This window comes from Plectropomus leopardus, chromosome 18, assembly GCF_008729295.1.
Source record: "Plectropomus leopardus isolate mb chromosome 18, YSFRI_Pleo_2.0, whole genome shotgun sequence".
NCBI classification, from domain to species: Eukaryota; Metazoa; Chordata; class Actinopteri; order Perciformes; family Serranidae; genus Plectropomus; species Plectropomus leopardus.
Window position 1 is genome coordinate 2,405,375 of NC_056480.1, and position 16,169 is coordinate 2,421,543.

At 37.0% G+C, this 16,169-nt stretch overlaps 1 protein-coding gene across 1 annotated transcript; it reads right to left on the reverse strand.

Moving 5' to 3' along the window:
* Positions 1-1,109: 1,109 nt before the first annotated feature.
* On the reverse strand, positions 1,110-14,379 carry LOC121957557 (cell division control protein 42 homolog). The gene is made up of 6 exons (XM_042506186.1): positions 14,315-14,379; positions 10,984-11,088; positions 4,447-4,519; positions 3,402-3,511; positions 2,486-2,683; positions 1,110-1,289 (listed from the first exon to the last, which is right to left on the reverse strand). The coding sequence occupies exons 2-6, from the start codon at positions 11,086-11,088 to the stop codon at positions 1,200-1,202; spliced, it is 576 nt and encodes a 191-aa protein (XP_042362120.1). The 5' UTR covers positions 14,315-14,379; the 3' UTR covers positions 1,110-1,199.
* Positions 14,380-16,169: the final 1,790 nt, after the last annotated feature.

Below are 16,169 nucleotides of genomic sequence, written 5' to 3' on the forward strand. Positions count from 1 at the left end.
TGGAGGAAATTTTTCTTGTGAATCCAAACCTATTTATGTTTTAACTTGAAGCTTTAACTTTAGAATAACGTAATAAAAAAGCGATATCAAGTTTGCGAATTTGATTATCGCTCATGTTGTTAGATTACTACAAAAATGCACGTTGCCATCATTCACCCTTTGAGCAAAGTGGCTTGATACATTTTTTTAAAAAATGGAAGGAAGGCAATGAGCAACTTAACAAGAAATGGCCCAAAAATAAGCAAGAAATGAGAAACCTACACAAGAAAAATACCTGATATTAGCAAAAAAAAGAAGAGGTAAAAAACAAAAAGAAAAAGGAAAAGACCTGAAAAAAGTGCTAAAATAAAACAAAAACTATCTATAAATAATCTATTTTTTCCTGTAACTAATTTCAAATATCTAATTGTAAATGGAGTTTTCTTGATATTTTTTTCCTAGTTATTTGATAATTTTTAAAAAAATGATTCTCAATTCTTTCCAGGACATTTCATGCCAAATTCTTGATTGCCTTTTTCCAAAGAAATCAATCTAATTTGCTCAAGTTTTAAATGCTTGTGAAAAGCATTTAAACGCAGCACAAGAAAACTGATGTCCATCCGGGTTTCAAAGTGTTAACTGCTGCCTCCACATGCGTGTGCGCGTGTGTTGTCTTTTAGACTGCGAAGCAGAAGTCAGTAAAGCTCTTCTGAAACTCTAATTCTGCACAAAGTGATCTGAATCTCTTAGAATGGATGAAGTCAGGTTACAGTCTGAAAACTGTTTATAGACCAACAAAAACTCTCAATCTCGAGAACTTGTGACTCGAGCGGAGATCTTTTAAGAAATGTCATTATTTTCAGAAGGTGGTTGGCAGTTTGTAACCGTGACTCCATCCACTGTTTGTATCTTTAAGGCGTCTGAGGTGCAACCCTCTCTATTGCTCAACCCGCCTCCTCCTGTAATTTAAACCCCGGTTCTGTGTTAGTGAGAAGTGTTGCTCACATGTGTTAGTCATATTACATTTGTATCTAGGATGAAAATAAAGCCCGTCTCTTCCAGCGCCACATTCCCGTTAAGTCACTACGGCTGAAGGCACTGTTTAAACATGTGTCTACCTCCACACCCTCCCCCCTGCTGTCTCCCCTTTGCTCCCATCTGGGTTCATCTCTCCCCTCCTTCACCTTCACCTCCTCCTTCACGTCCTTCTCTTGTGGCATCTATAGCAGGACGCAGCGCTTCTTGGGTTTGGTGTCTGGAGGCTCCAGAGCTGCCAGGATGGCCTCATCGAACACGTTCTTCAGTCCCCTCTGAGAGAGACACAGGCAGAAAGAAACACTGATTAGTTGCTTCTCTTTTAGTTTTTAGGTATGATGATCACAAAAATAAAAACTGAAAAGACAAAATATCATAAAGGTGACACATCATAAAAAGTAACATTTGACAATAGGCAGGTTTCAATTAACTCTCAAATTTGCCAAAACAACAGCTGATGGAGGCAGCAGTAGAGCAGCAACTCCACCGATCAGCAGAGTAAACATTTTTGGTGCAGAATTTCACAAGAATACTCCAAAAAAGACAACATTTAAAATGTTACAATACAATAGTATCTGGAAAAAATGGTCAAAAAAATAATCGTTCCAAATGTCAAAGGAAGTCATAGTATAGTATTTTGAAGAAGTTTTCGGTGTAGAATTTCAAAAGAACAAGCCAAAAAGTCATTTTTTTTACTAAACCTAACCCTAAATATAGTAGGGTTAGGTTTTGGGTTAGTTAGGGTTGGTCTGGTGTTTTTCATAAAACGGCTTCAAAACCCCGTCGGTCAGGGCGAAAACATTCTAAATATAGCATAAAATTATTGAATTTTTTTTTAGGTGGCTTAAAACTAATCGAGGCAGAGTTAACTCAGTGCTGTTCTGTTATATGTACGTGACGTGGTGGTTTTTTTACCCTGAAGTTATTGTAAATAAACAGTTATGGCTGTGATTCCATCGATGTCATAGACCATGTAAATAATATAGTTTTATATAGTAACAAGCTGAAAGGAAGCTTATTGCCACCAATGGTGGCAATAAGCGGTCTATTCTCCACCGGTGTTTATATACTGGAACAAGGACAGTAGTCCAATCAAATGGCCTCATTAAGCTTAAACTGTGCATGTAAACGTACTGAATGACACTGAACCGGGGTCATTATTAGCTTTGTGACTTACTTTTATATTTTAGTTATAAACATCTGCCCACTATTTATTATTACTCAAAGTCAAACTAGTCTTCAGCTGAAGGATTAATTTCCATTGTCAAATTGAAAACAAATGCCACTTTAATAATGTTTGCTAACATTTTGTGATGTGAGTAAGATTTTATCATGAAACAGCTTTTCAGTATCATAAACAATAAACATCCATGAACTGACTCTGTGCAGCTATACTTTTATTTTTTCCCTCCAAATGAATGATTTTTTCCATCTCTCTCAAAAAAACCTCAAAATGCCTCTCTCTGCGTACCTGTGTAAGAGCTGAACACTCGACATATTTGACGGCTTTCAGCTCGCGAGCCAGCTTCTCTCCGCTCTCGCAGGTCAGAGCTCGCTGTTTGTTCTTGGCCAGTTTCTCCAGAGTGTTGCTGTCGTCTCTCAGATCCACCTGAGTCCCGACCAGCAGGAAGGGCGTCCGCGGGCAGTGGTGTGAAATCTCTGGCACCCACTGTGAAGAGTCACGAACAGAGGAGGATGAGGCGTTTCATCTAAGAGAACGGAGTCTGGATTCAACACTCGGAAAGATCAAAATCACAGTGGAATTTGTCTTTGTTGAATGAAAATATTTCTACAGGTTTGTCTTAAGTGCATGTTTTCATATTTTGTTTAAGGAAAACTTTTCATTGACTGTTGTTAAAACATCTAGCAAAATAACCTTAAAGAGGACCTAATGTGCTAATTTTAAAGTTCAGAGTTTTATTTTGGGATTCTACAAGAACATGTTTTCATGTTTTCTTTGATCCGCGATAATGAAATGCTGTGGCTGTCAAACACTCAGCTGTTCTACAGTCAAAGTCATCCACTGCATTTGGTTCGCCGCAGCGATATTCTTATTATCACTGGCTGTTCATGTTGTCGCTGGAAAAAATGTCTCATATTTCAATCAAAGAAAAGTTATTCGTGATTAATATCGTTATAATTTTATCACCCTACCAGAAAGTACAAAAAAAAGTTGGAAACAGAGACAAACAGTCCAAAGCCTGAGATTTTTGCTCCAAGGGATTACTTTTACATGTGCTTACCTCATTTTTTAAAAATCCCTTCAGCCACGTTTGATATAAACATCTCACCATGAGATAGAAAACAAGGAAAGGCACAACAGGTTTCCTTTCACCTCAGGCTGGAGATGACAAACACTGACTGAATGACTCAACTACACAGCTTACCTTCTCTCTGACGTTCTCAAAAGAGGAAGGCGATACGACGGAGAAACAGACCAGGAAGACGTCGGTCTGAGGGTAGCTGAGGGGTCGCAGCCTGTCGTAGTCCTCCTGACCTGCAGGGTGAGACACACAAACACTGTGATCAACAACAAACACTATGTAAAAAAACATAGCAGATGGTGTCATGGCAGCTGTCGAAAGGTGGGTTTCCATTAAAGATTTGCGCAAAACCTCAGCGATATTTTTGAAAAGTTGACAAAGCAAAATTTTGTGATGTTATGCAACTTCTCCTCTGGCAATAACACTCCAAGAAGCATGGCGATGGACGTTCAGAATATCAGCAGGTTTACTTCTTTTGCAGCCACCGCACTAGCTGTCATTATTTCCAATCCACGGCCATGTAGGCGTGTAATGCAAGCAATAATGGAAAGACAACGATTTCAGAGAGAAATAATGGATTCAAAACGTCCAGATGATCCGTTCAACTTTTGAAGAGTTATATGATGCAGTAACACCTCATGTAGCGTCTGCTGCATCATGGCGGAGCCAGTTCCTACCGACAAGCGCATAGCTATTTATAAACTGGCTACCTGTGCACAGTACAGGGTAAAAGCAGAAAGTGTTGTCATTGCAGTTGTGCAAAATATGGCTTTTTTGCCATAAATGGGAGTTTTTTTTAATTGTTGTGATCCATTACTGCGTACTATACATACGCAGTTTTAATTTGCACAATTTGAGGGTTAATGGAAACTGATTTGTGTTTATGATGTTAATTGTTTTGTATTATAGCTGGTGTTTCAAATTGTGTCAAATCGTGTTTGTACAGTATTTTATGTAGTTGTTGAGTCATGTATTTGTTTTTAAAGGCCCAGCTAGGGATCAGCATTTCAAATTATATTAGGCTATAAATTCTGTAGTATGCTGCATAGTATACTTGTCTCTATATAAATATGAAATAAAAAATACTTATGTTGTTGTTGTTATTGCTGCTCCTTACAATACCAACATTAACATACACAGTATTTTTACCACATGCAAACTTTTTTACCTGCAGTGTCAAACAGTCCCAAAGTGTACGGCTCCCCGCCGATCATCACTGTCACTGCATAGTTATCAAAAACCTGAGGAAGGAGTGAGAGGCGTGAGGAATGAAGGGTGAGGGAGGAAGACAGAGGGGGAGCACAAAGACAGGAAGTACACATGTGAAAGAGCCATATGATCTCAGACATTCTTTAAAAACAAAACAGGAAGTATACTTGTCATCCTTAAAAGGCATGTGAGTGTCCAACAAAAGACACGCATGCACACACACACTCTGTACTATATTTGTAAGGACCCCAGCTGCCATAAAACATTCCTCACATTTCCTTCTAAAACCAAAAAGCTCTTTTTATGAAGTGAAGACTAGACAAAAAATGTCTTCACTTTCCAAAAATGTCCTTGCTGTCAAAGTCTGAAACTCAAACTGGCAGACGAACAAGAGCACACACATCATACAGAGAAGGTTTCACATCATTGCAGGCCTTTCAGTGATTTTAGGAGGAAGTTTCCCCTTAGTTTCCTCTTAGTTTTGCGCGTAAACAAGGCAGAATCTTAAGCTGGGAAAGCAACAAAGTGGGCATTTTTAACTACATAAATATGATAATTATATTGAGAATTGTGTGTTACCGAGTGGCCCGGGGGTGGTATTTTCCTGGAAGTTAACATCACCCTGGTTCCCTTGTAAAAAAGTTGGGATTTTTTCCATTGCATTTTGGATTATTGCAGAAAATAAGTTCTGTGGTAAACAGAGCAAGATAATCTTCTAAAAACTTCCAGGATTTTTTAAGCCTATATGCATCGCTAGAAGTCAACAACTAATGTTAAGACTGAAACAAACTACACTACAGTCGCATCACCACCGCTACGAAGCTCTGAAGCTGTGTTCGGCATAATGATGTTCTGTGGTGTCATTTAGACACTCGTTAGCATCCATCAAGACACTTAAAAATGTCAAAGTTTACTGATGTATTTTATGTCGTAAAACAAAAAATGCGAAAGTCTCTTCAGCTTGTGTTAACCACAGACCTTATTTCTTACAAAAAACCCATTTAAAAAATCCAATGACTTTAAGACAAGGGAACCACAGGTGCTAAAATGAACGAATTATTGGGATTTAGGACTCATTATTTGGGTACTTTATTGATCTTCCAAATTAGCTATATTCCTCTAACCTGCTAAACAACACAAAAGCTAAGGAACAAACTGCTGTGGAAAAGGTTTGTGATTTTGGGCTTTATGAATAAAATTGACTTGACTCAACCAATCAATGGCCTGTTTTTTGCTCCATGCTTTAAATTTGGATCAGTGTGCTTGGTACCCTGATAGAGGCTTAATAAAGTCTATTGTTTTTTTTCACAACTTTTGACAATGGAAACCCAAAAATAATCGTTCTAAAGTGTTACAAACTCAGTTGACTCCTGGCTGCTTAGTCGAAACAAGGTCTTAGAGAAACTGTGCAACTTTAAATCATGTGAATCCGACAGAAACAAGCTGAGTGCTTGCATTAAAGGGAGTTTTGTTTTTCTGCCGTTCAGGTGAACAGTCTCTCTGTCAGCTCGTCTACCTCCTGTTTCATCACTGTCGTACCTTCGGGCTGCTGCTAAGTGCGATAACAAGCAGCACGGTCCCAACATGCCTGCTAACCTCAGCTCTGTGACTGTGGCAATGAGCTGAAACAGGGAGTGTTTTATAGCCGCTGTGCCATGCTTGAGTACACGGCACAGCTTCAACACGTCAACCTGCCGCCGCTGCCTGCAGACACGGTTCCTTTTTAATGAAGCTCCATATGCTCAGACAGGTTCCAGATAAACTGCAGGATGTAGCCTGCAGGAGAGGAAGCCACAGCAAGTATTACAAACATGGATTCATAGGTTTACTCCTGCGTCTGTTTAGTCTTTATTTAAACAGGCAGGCTCACAGCAGGTGACTGGAAATGCTTGTTGCAGGATATCTCCTACATTAAGGCTGCGTCAAACCTCAATATGTTTTCAGTACTAATTAAAATATATCTGTAGCACCTGGTATCAAAACTACCTGTACTGAAAGTAAAGCTCAGGAGAAGCGAAAGCATCCTGGAGCGCTTTTGTCAGGACATTAATGAGTCAGCACCACCCTGTTTACTTTCTGTCCTCATGAAAGCGTGATATACTAAGATTATCAACACAAGAAGCGCGTTTCTGTTTAGTAACGTTTCTTAAACTTTCTGTGCCGCCATTAACGTTACACCATATGACACCTAACTTTACAGTCTGTCGTCACATTGTGTGATTTCTGTTACAAACTGTAAACTGTTACATTTACTTTCTCTGCTCCACACTGATGCAAAAAAATACATCTGCCAGTGATTATAAATTACTCCAGTGATGAAATAAGTCCATGTCAAAACCATATAAGATTTTAGTCCAGTACTTGAGAAAAAATAACCCACTGATTCTCCAGTTACAGCAAAAGGGCTGCTATGATACACTATGATTAAATTAATATACAGTATGTGTCACAGCAATGATTTTGAGTTCTAGTATTTTTCTGATTGGGCACATGACAAATAGGGGTAATAATAATAATAATAATAATAATAATAATAATAATAATAATAATAATAATAATAATAATAAATTAATGTTATTATTATTATTATAAAACACAGCAGTGATATAAATTGGATTATTTTTTTAAAGCCCCTATTTTCATTGTTTTGGGGGTAAATGATTGAATTGAAGTATTAATTAGAAAAATTTTTAAGTATTTATTTTTGAATTAATTCTTACGTCAATCCAGTGATAAAAATAATAATCTTTCGAATTATCAATACATTAGTCAGATTAATCAACAAATAAAAAAAATATCGTTAGCTGCATTCCTAACTGAAAGAATCAAATTTATGTTGATTTTAACTAAAAAAATGAATAAAACTTTGGCAAAAATAATTTTTCCACAACAAAAAATAAAAGAAAAACAGAATAAAAACTAAAACTTAAAAAGAAAAAGTCCGGCCAAATATAATGCAAATTTAAACAAGCATATTTAGGCATGTAAACAGTTTCTGCTAAACTTGCAATAGAAGAAAACACATGAAACTATGTTAACTGCATATAGATGGCAAAGACGCTACAAAGACGGGAATAGCTGCAGACCGAATAAAAATATAAAGCAACACAAAAAGAGGTATGCAGTATGATTATTTATGCTAGCATTGTGTCAATAATTACAATGCTAGTATTATGACAACCTGATAAACACACACGCACGCACACATGCACGCGCGCGCACACACACACACACAGTGTAAGTTGAAACAGAAACACTGAGTGATTTGTTGAGGCATGATCCATGGAGACACACACGGACTATTTCAATGAAATACAAACCACACACACACACGCCACACGCACGCACGCACACACACACACACACACACACACACACACACACACACACACACACACACACACACACACACACACACACACACACACACACACACTGGCTCATTGTTCACACACACATATCAACACATAGAGACACACACACACGAGCATATACAGGTTTGTGATGATGATGTGTTTGGACAGAGCTCAGACTGCAGAAGCTGCTAGAAACAGTCTGATGACAGCACACTGGTTACTGTGGGAAAGAGCCGCAGACACATGGAGCTACATGGAGAAATGGCCAGTTAGAGATTGTGCAATTTACTATTACAATAACTTTATTATTCTCTGTAATTGAGTTACACTTTGCTCGTTCATTCTGCAACACGAGCTGTATTCAGATCTAATAGAGATCCAAACATCAGCTCGAACTGAACTCCCTAACAAAGACACTCCAGATAAAATGTTATGGATGTGACACTAAGGTCTTGATAAGGTGACATATTTATGAGGGATTATTTCCTGGAGGAGACTTCCTCTCTCCAGATTTTTCTTCTTATTTTTTGTGGCTGTCAGCTGACTGACAGGAAGCAGCTCAATAAGATGCAGCACTGATGTAGAAATGATCAACACAAACATAACAAAGTGAGACGAAACAGAAAGTTTGCTGCATGTTTGCCGTGATGGATTTCATTCTTAAAGTGAAGAGAGGAAGCAGTGGGCGATCAGAGTCTGCAAAATCATGCTTAAAATATTATAATTTCAAGCAAATTCCAGGTATAACGTGACATATGAGGGCTTTGTGATAATAAATCAAATAATCAATTATTACTTGAAGGCACAGAAAGCTGCGTAGGCAATAAAAACAATAAAGTTCACAAACAATGGGACAACAAACAATAAAAAATTACATAAAGGTTTCTGACTCACCCAACTGTTAAGCAGCCTGGATGAGTGGGAGGTATGTAATCCTTAGTTTAATTATATGGTTGAACTTCACAGTTGTTTCAAACTATGTCAGAGTATAAGGAAATACTGGAAATAAATGAAAAGTCTTATTAGGATAATTAAGTTGTATTTTTTTTATACTTGGAGAATAAAATGTCATGGTTTGATTGCATTAAAGCTTAAAACCATGATAATAACAACATTACATAACTTTTGTTACAACTTGAAATAAATATTCTAATTTTTTTTCTCAAATGCGACCTTTATTCTCATAACACTACAACTTAACTGGCATTATAATACCACTTTGTTTCCATAACACACCTTTATTCTCAAATAACAGTGCCTGTATTCTGAAAATACTTTGACTCTATTCTTAAAATACTACAACAAATATTACTATTCTCCGAATACCGCCACTTTATTCTCAAAATATCCCAACTTTATTCTGAAAATATTACATCTATTCTCCAAAAACCTCCACTTTATTCTCAAAATATCCCAACTTTATTCTGAAAATATTACATCTATTCTCCGAATACCGCCACTTTATTCTCAAAATATCCCAACTTTATTCTGAAAATATTATTTATTTTCACAACAAACAAATCTGCAACTTAATTCTCAAAATACTGTCTAAGGATTATTCTCAGACTACTAAAATGTTATTCACAACTTTATTATGACTCTATTTTCAGAATATTAAGCCAAAATGATTTACACTGACATGAAAGATATTTGTTTATCGTCAGAGTATTGCCATATTGTCTTTGAGTTAAATTTTTCTTAAATATCTCTATATTAACATTATCATAAAAGGACACAAAGAGTGATATCATATTTTTGCCTAATTCTGACAGTAGGTGGTCAAATACATACCCAACTATCTATACGCAGAAGAGGAGCAACATATTTTGGTGTTAAGATGCTACTGAAATATTCAAAGCAAATGGTTAAATATGAGGATGGGGGGGCAGACAGACAGGAAGAGGAAGATCAAGTTGAGTCAGCACTGTTGGTTCTGCAAACCTCTGATCAAACTGTGCTGACCACTGACAGCAGCGAGAGAGAGAGAGAAAGGGGGGGGGAGAGGGGGAGAGAGGGGGAGGGAGGGAGAGAGGGAGAGGGAGGGAGAGAGGGGGAGGGAGGGAGGGAGAGAGAGATGGGGTCCTGATAGAAAGCAGTAGGGAATTACTCAACAAATTGCAGTCAGCATTCAGTGCAGCTGCCCATCAATTAGAGAGGTTTTAAGATATTTCCAGTAGGACAGTGCTGCCTGTCAACAGTCAGTCAGCTGTTTTCTGACTGTCAGAAACCAAAAAAGTCAGAGTTTGCAAATCGGTCAAGCTGAAGTGATAGCGTGGCCCACATCTTATATCTGCAGAGGCCGCTTCCTCATCGTGCTGCTTCAGCAGGACACGGTTAAAAAAATCTAACGAGAATTTACAGAGAAAAACTCCAAAGAATCTCAAATACTTTAACTTGCAGTTACATAAAAATAAGCAACCACACACACACACACACTCAAACACACACAGAAGGCTGCAATCCTAAGAATCTACTCAAATGGTACAGATACTTGAAGTTTCACCATCACCAGCATACAAAAATGCAACATATTTTTTTCTGCTGCGTTTCAAAAATGCATGCATTCCAACAGAGCATGTCAAAAACACAAAGTGCAGGTTTGATGTAACATTAAAGAAATCGTTCATCATTCTGGGGAAATGTTCACGGTTCCCACACGTCATCATGGACAAAATTTCAAAACTTTTCCATGACTTAATAGGGCCCAAATTATGTTTTTCTCACCCCACACGTCAACACACATTAGCGCTACTTTACGTTCTTTTGTATTATTGACAATCACTCCCATCAGTCATGTAAGTTAGATAAATAGGTTTTATCTGAAGGTAAAACCAAAAGTGAGCGCACCTGCAATGTCAGTGATAATCTGTCATCGAGGCAGAAAAACTATGTGCACACTGTTAATACAGAAGTGTCCGTATTGTGATGTCTTTCCTTCTTTAATTTGTTTTGGTGACAGATCACTGCTCATGTAAGCAACTGTCCTTTTATGTCTGTTTAATCCAAACAAACTGTAAACAAGCATCACTTCCTGTGTGACAGGAAAGAGCCACAGAGGCAGTGATTGTTCAGAGCGGAGAGAGGAAAACCTCGCTGCTGTACGTTTGTGTCGCCTTGAGTGTCAGTCAACAAAGACTCACCGTGGGGACGTATTCAGAGGGAAACTTGTTGGTGGTGTAGGAGATGAGCAGGCAAGTCTTTCCTACTGCTCCGTCACCCACCACCACACACTTTATAGTCTGCATCTGAGGAGGAGGACATAAAGAGGAGAAGAGCGAAAAATGTGAGACAGAGGGAGTCTTTGGTTAGTGACAAGATCACTGCAACAACTTCTGAAGTTAAGACTTGAACAGATTACAGACAAACGCTGCCCACACAGTGACTAAACCATTAAGTTTTTCAATTTCAATCATGTCTATATGCGTCATATAACTCACTTATTCAAAAACACATCTAAACTTTTAAATTTCTCTCTGTAAAATGTAAAAAAAATGTTTGTCATTGAAAATCCTTGACCAATATCAAAACACCAACAATAAACAGCTTCATATATGCAAAGTTTTGTGATTTTTCAGTTGCATATCTAGACAAATGAAATACTACAGTTTTAAACAGCAGCCCTATAGAAGAAGGCAGTGGACTTAACATGTAAACTTAATTAGTAAAAGTTAGAAGAAAATTACCTGAAAATAGGAAAAAAAAATAGCAAAACAACTACATGACAAACAAACAACTAAATGACCTTAAGAGTTAATACAATATATATATTTTTTATATTTGTAACATATTTCAAAATCAAAAACATTTATATATATATATATATAGGGATGATTTTCTAATAACTCATATTTTTGGGGGGTAACTTTCTTGTCACCTTAAACTAATTTCTTGCAATGTGCCAAGTGTCTTGCCAAATTGGTCATTAAAAAAAAAAAATCAAGCTACAAAGGAAAATGATCCAAAAAGTGCAGAAAACTAGAAAATATGTCTTTTTTTCTGTAAAATAATTTTAAACATGTAATTAGAATGATTTTAAATATACTTTCTAGACAGCTTTCCATAATTTTTTGATAAAACTACATTTTCAGGGAATTTTTTTGGGTCATTTTCTTCATCACCTATTACTAATTTATTGCCATTTGTGGGACATTTCTTGCAAAGATGGTCCTTGCATTTTTACCCATGCTTTTGAAAGAAATCAAACCATTTGCTCAGGTTTCAAAAGATTAAAAAGCTTGTGAAAGGCAAAACTATTGTCCAACCATGTTTTAAATAGTATAATCAATAAAATAATCTGATTACGGCAATAACACACCAAGGCAGGTGCCAAAAGCAGGACACTAAAACGATCTAATTTCGACAATAACTTAACAACCGTGGGCAGAAAGATAAAATCCTGCTGCTGTCAGCATGTATGTTTCAGGTTGACTGATGCCATGAGCATCTGTGAGCAGACAGAGTGAGACACAGAAGCAGCGGTAGCTATGAGACTCAGTGTTTAATAAACACTGGCTGGAGATCCTGTGACCACCCAGATGCTGAGCAGCTCACACACCCCGGCTGGCGCTTCATTAAGGGGGACAATGGTAAAGGGGAATGGGCTGCCACTTCATCACTGGCTCTTTGTTTGGGCCTTTTGGCAGAGGCAGCACTCAGCTGAACTCTGATGAGTCAGGGACAAGTTAACTGGTCATCTGTTGGGACGATGACACCAGTTATGTCTGCACGATTCATTCTACTGGGAGATTTCACAAAACACATGCAGACAATTCTGGAAAAATGCAGAGATTATTAGCAACTACATTTTTTAAATGCACTGTTGTGTCTTCTGCATGCTGTTATGAGCATCAAGTTGGTGCTGTTTTGGAGATGCAGCAACAGATTATTTTTATGGGACCCACAAGTCACCAGAAGATGACTACTGAAAAGATCATGTGTTAAATCAGTTTGGCAAAAACACCAAACCAAACACAATACCCCATATCCTCACAAGTATATAAAATGTTAAAATTTTCAACATTTTCAGTACCTCAAATGTGAGAAAACTTGCTACTTTCACTATCTGCTTATCATGTTTATCTTTGGGTTTTGGATTATTGGATTTTTCACAGTTTTCTGACATTTTATACAATCTGCAGTTCATAATAAATAAATCCACTGATTGATTAATTAATATTAGAGACACTATCCATTAGTTGCAGCTCAGGTCATTTTTTAAAAACTAGGATTACATTCTTTTTTTGTCTTATTTGATTAACAGACTGCAATATGTGTGACTCTTTACTTTTTAAAAATTTAATTACATACACTTTATACTTCTTAAAAATATTTGTAGTATTGAGTTATTATATTTGTTGTGTATTGATTTAGATGTGTATGTCTGCTACAAAAACTAGCTGAACAGAATAAAACTGACCAGATTTTTTTGTATGTATGTATATATGTACATATAACCAAATGTAGCCTTATGTATGAAATTAATCAATTAAATAAATGATTAATTGATCAACAGAATTAAGAATTAACGATGATAATGAATGCACACTTGACAGATAATTAACCTTAAAGCACTGACAATGAAAACAGAAAGTGTATATTCCCGGTATCCAATGAAAGCAAACGTTTAGTCCTTTAAGTAAACATATAATGATGAAATAAACATGATGTCAATTGTCAATTTGAATGGATCAATTTTCTGTGAGGTACTTTGCTGTTTGTTTCCTCCTATTGCTGCGTTTTGATAGTTCAAACATCACGTGGGATTTTTTGTAGTTCATCAACCAAACACAGACGACTTAAAATTATTTAAATGAAAGATTTTAAGCTATACGTAATAAAATATCAGTCTAATCTCACTGATTCGTTGCTGCTTTTTAAGTCACTTCCGCGTAGAAAAAAGTGGAAAATAACACACAAAATCCTAGTTATTGTCTTTAAAGCAGGTTAGCTCGTCAAAATGCGCATTTGTACAAAATCAAAGTTATTAACGAATGAAGTTATAACTTGTTTACTGCGTTTAAAAGCAGTTAAAGTTATCTAAATGTTGAAAAGTTTACTCCTAGCTTAGCTAGCTGCGTTTAGTCGGCAGCTAACTTGAAGTTACATCCGCCGGACCCCCACCCATAACAAAATGGCCTGTTTTAAACTAGTTTAAAATGAATACAACAAACAAAACGACACTTTTAAATGGGCTACACGAGTGCAGACTCACAGACTTACACATAGTTGCTCTGGTTTAACAAAACCGGAAACTTTTCTGTAGCGATTTAACAGCACAGCTAGCACAGTTAGCTAAAGGAAATCGTTTGTTTTGACAGCTGCCGGTTAGCATAGTTAGCTTTTAGCGGGCTAACAGGCAAATATTTTACAAAATAAAGAGTCGTTTTAAGTGTAGTGCTGTTTCTCTGCTGATATTTCAGTGTTTTTAGTCCGTAAATCACAGTTAAACAGAGTGACAGCTGGCGTTACTACCTTTTCTCCTCTCCGCCGCTGGAGTGTAACGTTGTGCTGCGTTCAAGTGCTTCCCCGTAAACTCCCTCCGGCCGGAAATATGACTGGTGGTGTGTTCATGTTCCGCTGGATTTATTGGTGTTTATCTTAACCCTTAAGGACTCTATAGCGCTTTTTTTTGATAATTTTGACTGTGTCCATGCACATGGCATACATTTTGTTGTTAACCCTTTGTGCTGCGTCTCGACACCTTTCACAAGCTTTAAAACCTGAGAAGATTGTTTTGATTTCTTTCAAAAATAGGCATTCAGCAACTTTGCATAAAATATCCTGCAAATTGCTAAAGAAAATATTAAAAAGTGATGAGAAACAAAAAATAGAGGAAAATGTCCAGAAATTATATTGAAAAATGTGTACTTTTATATTAAAAATTAGGTTACAGAAAAAGAACATTATTAAAATCATCTCTTGATCTTTTTTCTTTAATTTTGGCGATAATTTTTAGGTTATTTCCTGTGACTGATACTTTTTTGTGCTATATTTTTGTTTTATTATTATTATTAGCTCAGCTCCAATAAGTCTAAAAGACACTATGTGAACAAAATTGTTACATTCATACTGATAAATGTAAAAAAGAAAAAAAAAGAAAAAAGAAAAAAAAAGCTCAGTTGAAACCCATTCCAACTGCAATTTTTGATCCCACAACTCTCAAATTATAAAAACAAACAAAAAACATGCATTGTATTATTTCTGGGTGTCATTCTGGGCTTTTGCCTTGGAATTTGTCATTTTTTACTATTTTCCACTTTATGACATCTTTTTTGAAACCATATGTGGCATATGGTGCACTGTCACAATTAGGTGCACTGTCAAAAACTATGTTGCTGCAAATCATTGACATATCACAGGCTGTGATAACTCCAAACTCAGTGTCTATTGAGGACTACTGACAAAAAAAAAATCTTTTCTCAGTGACCACCAGAGGGAGATGAAGCACAGACTGTTGGTGTTTTAAAGGGTTACTGTATTGCTCTCAGTAAGGAGTAATTTTAGATGCTTTAACACCTAAGGGCCGTGACATGACTTTTTTTTTGCTGTTAGCTCTGTCCCCAGTGTGCTCTGCTCCTCATCATCTACTTCAGACGTCTCCATAACACCAGCATGAGGACGAACCTGCAGCTGAATGCTCTAAAAAACTGCAGAGATGACATATTGCCATACCGAACAACGCTGTGTCTGCTGTGGAATAACTCAGGTTTCTGGGATCCACCGTCTTCCAACATCCAGCATTTCTCTCTTTTTCATAACATTTTCTTATAACATTTCTTGCCAAAATGCACAAAGCGTTTTTTTTTCTTCACATTTTTAAAAGAAGAATTTTTAACGAGTTTGTGCAGGTTTTGTTGCTTGGATAAATGCACTGGATATTACACAGAGCGGCATGCTGGCATTCAGGTTTCAAGGGGGTAAATGCATTGCATCTTTCAAAAAATACCCTGCCACTTTCACAGGGAATGTACATATTTTGCTCATTAGGAGCGTATGGTATTTTTCAAAATAAACTTACGTCAGTATAAAATTGTGTATATGTTTACTTTGTTGTGCAACAAAAGCATGTGATTAGGTTTGGAAAAAAAACATCACTGGTTCGGATTAACATTCATACGGGAAGCAAACAGAGGACTCGAGGGTGAAAGTCCAGGGGTTTTTGGACCCACCCTGCCCTTCACACCTGCGCTATAGGATTTTCCAGCATTACCTGCAGTGTTTCTAAATGTCGCCGTTCAGTGGCGCATCATACTGCTGCGACAGGTGCTGTCCGGCTGACTGGCGGCTTATCATACTGCCATAAATGATGTAGTCTGACCCATTATAA

What these genes read in the sequence shown, in the direction of transcription:
- LOC121957557 (XM_042506186.1), bottom strand. Translation starts at nt 11,088, where the DNA reads ATGCAGACTATAAAGTGTGTGGTGGTGGGTGACGGAGCAGTAGGAAAG. An exon ending in CCTCTGAATACGTCCCCACG is followed by an intron (nt 4,520 to 10,983) that starts GTGAGTCTTTGT and finishes CTCCTTCCTCAG; the next exon opens with GTTTTTGATAACTATGCAGT. An exon ending in AGTGTTCAGCTCTTACACAG is followed by an intron (nt 1,290 to 2,485) that starts GTACGCAGAGAG and finishes TGTCTCTCTCAG; the next exon opens with AGGGGACTGAAGAACGTGTT.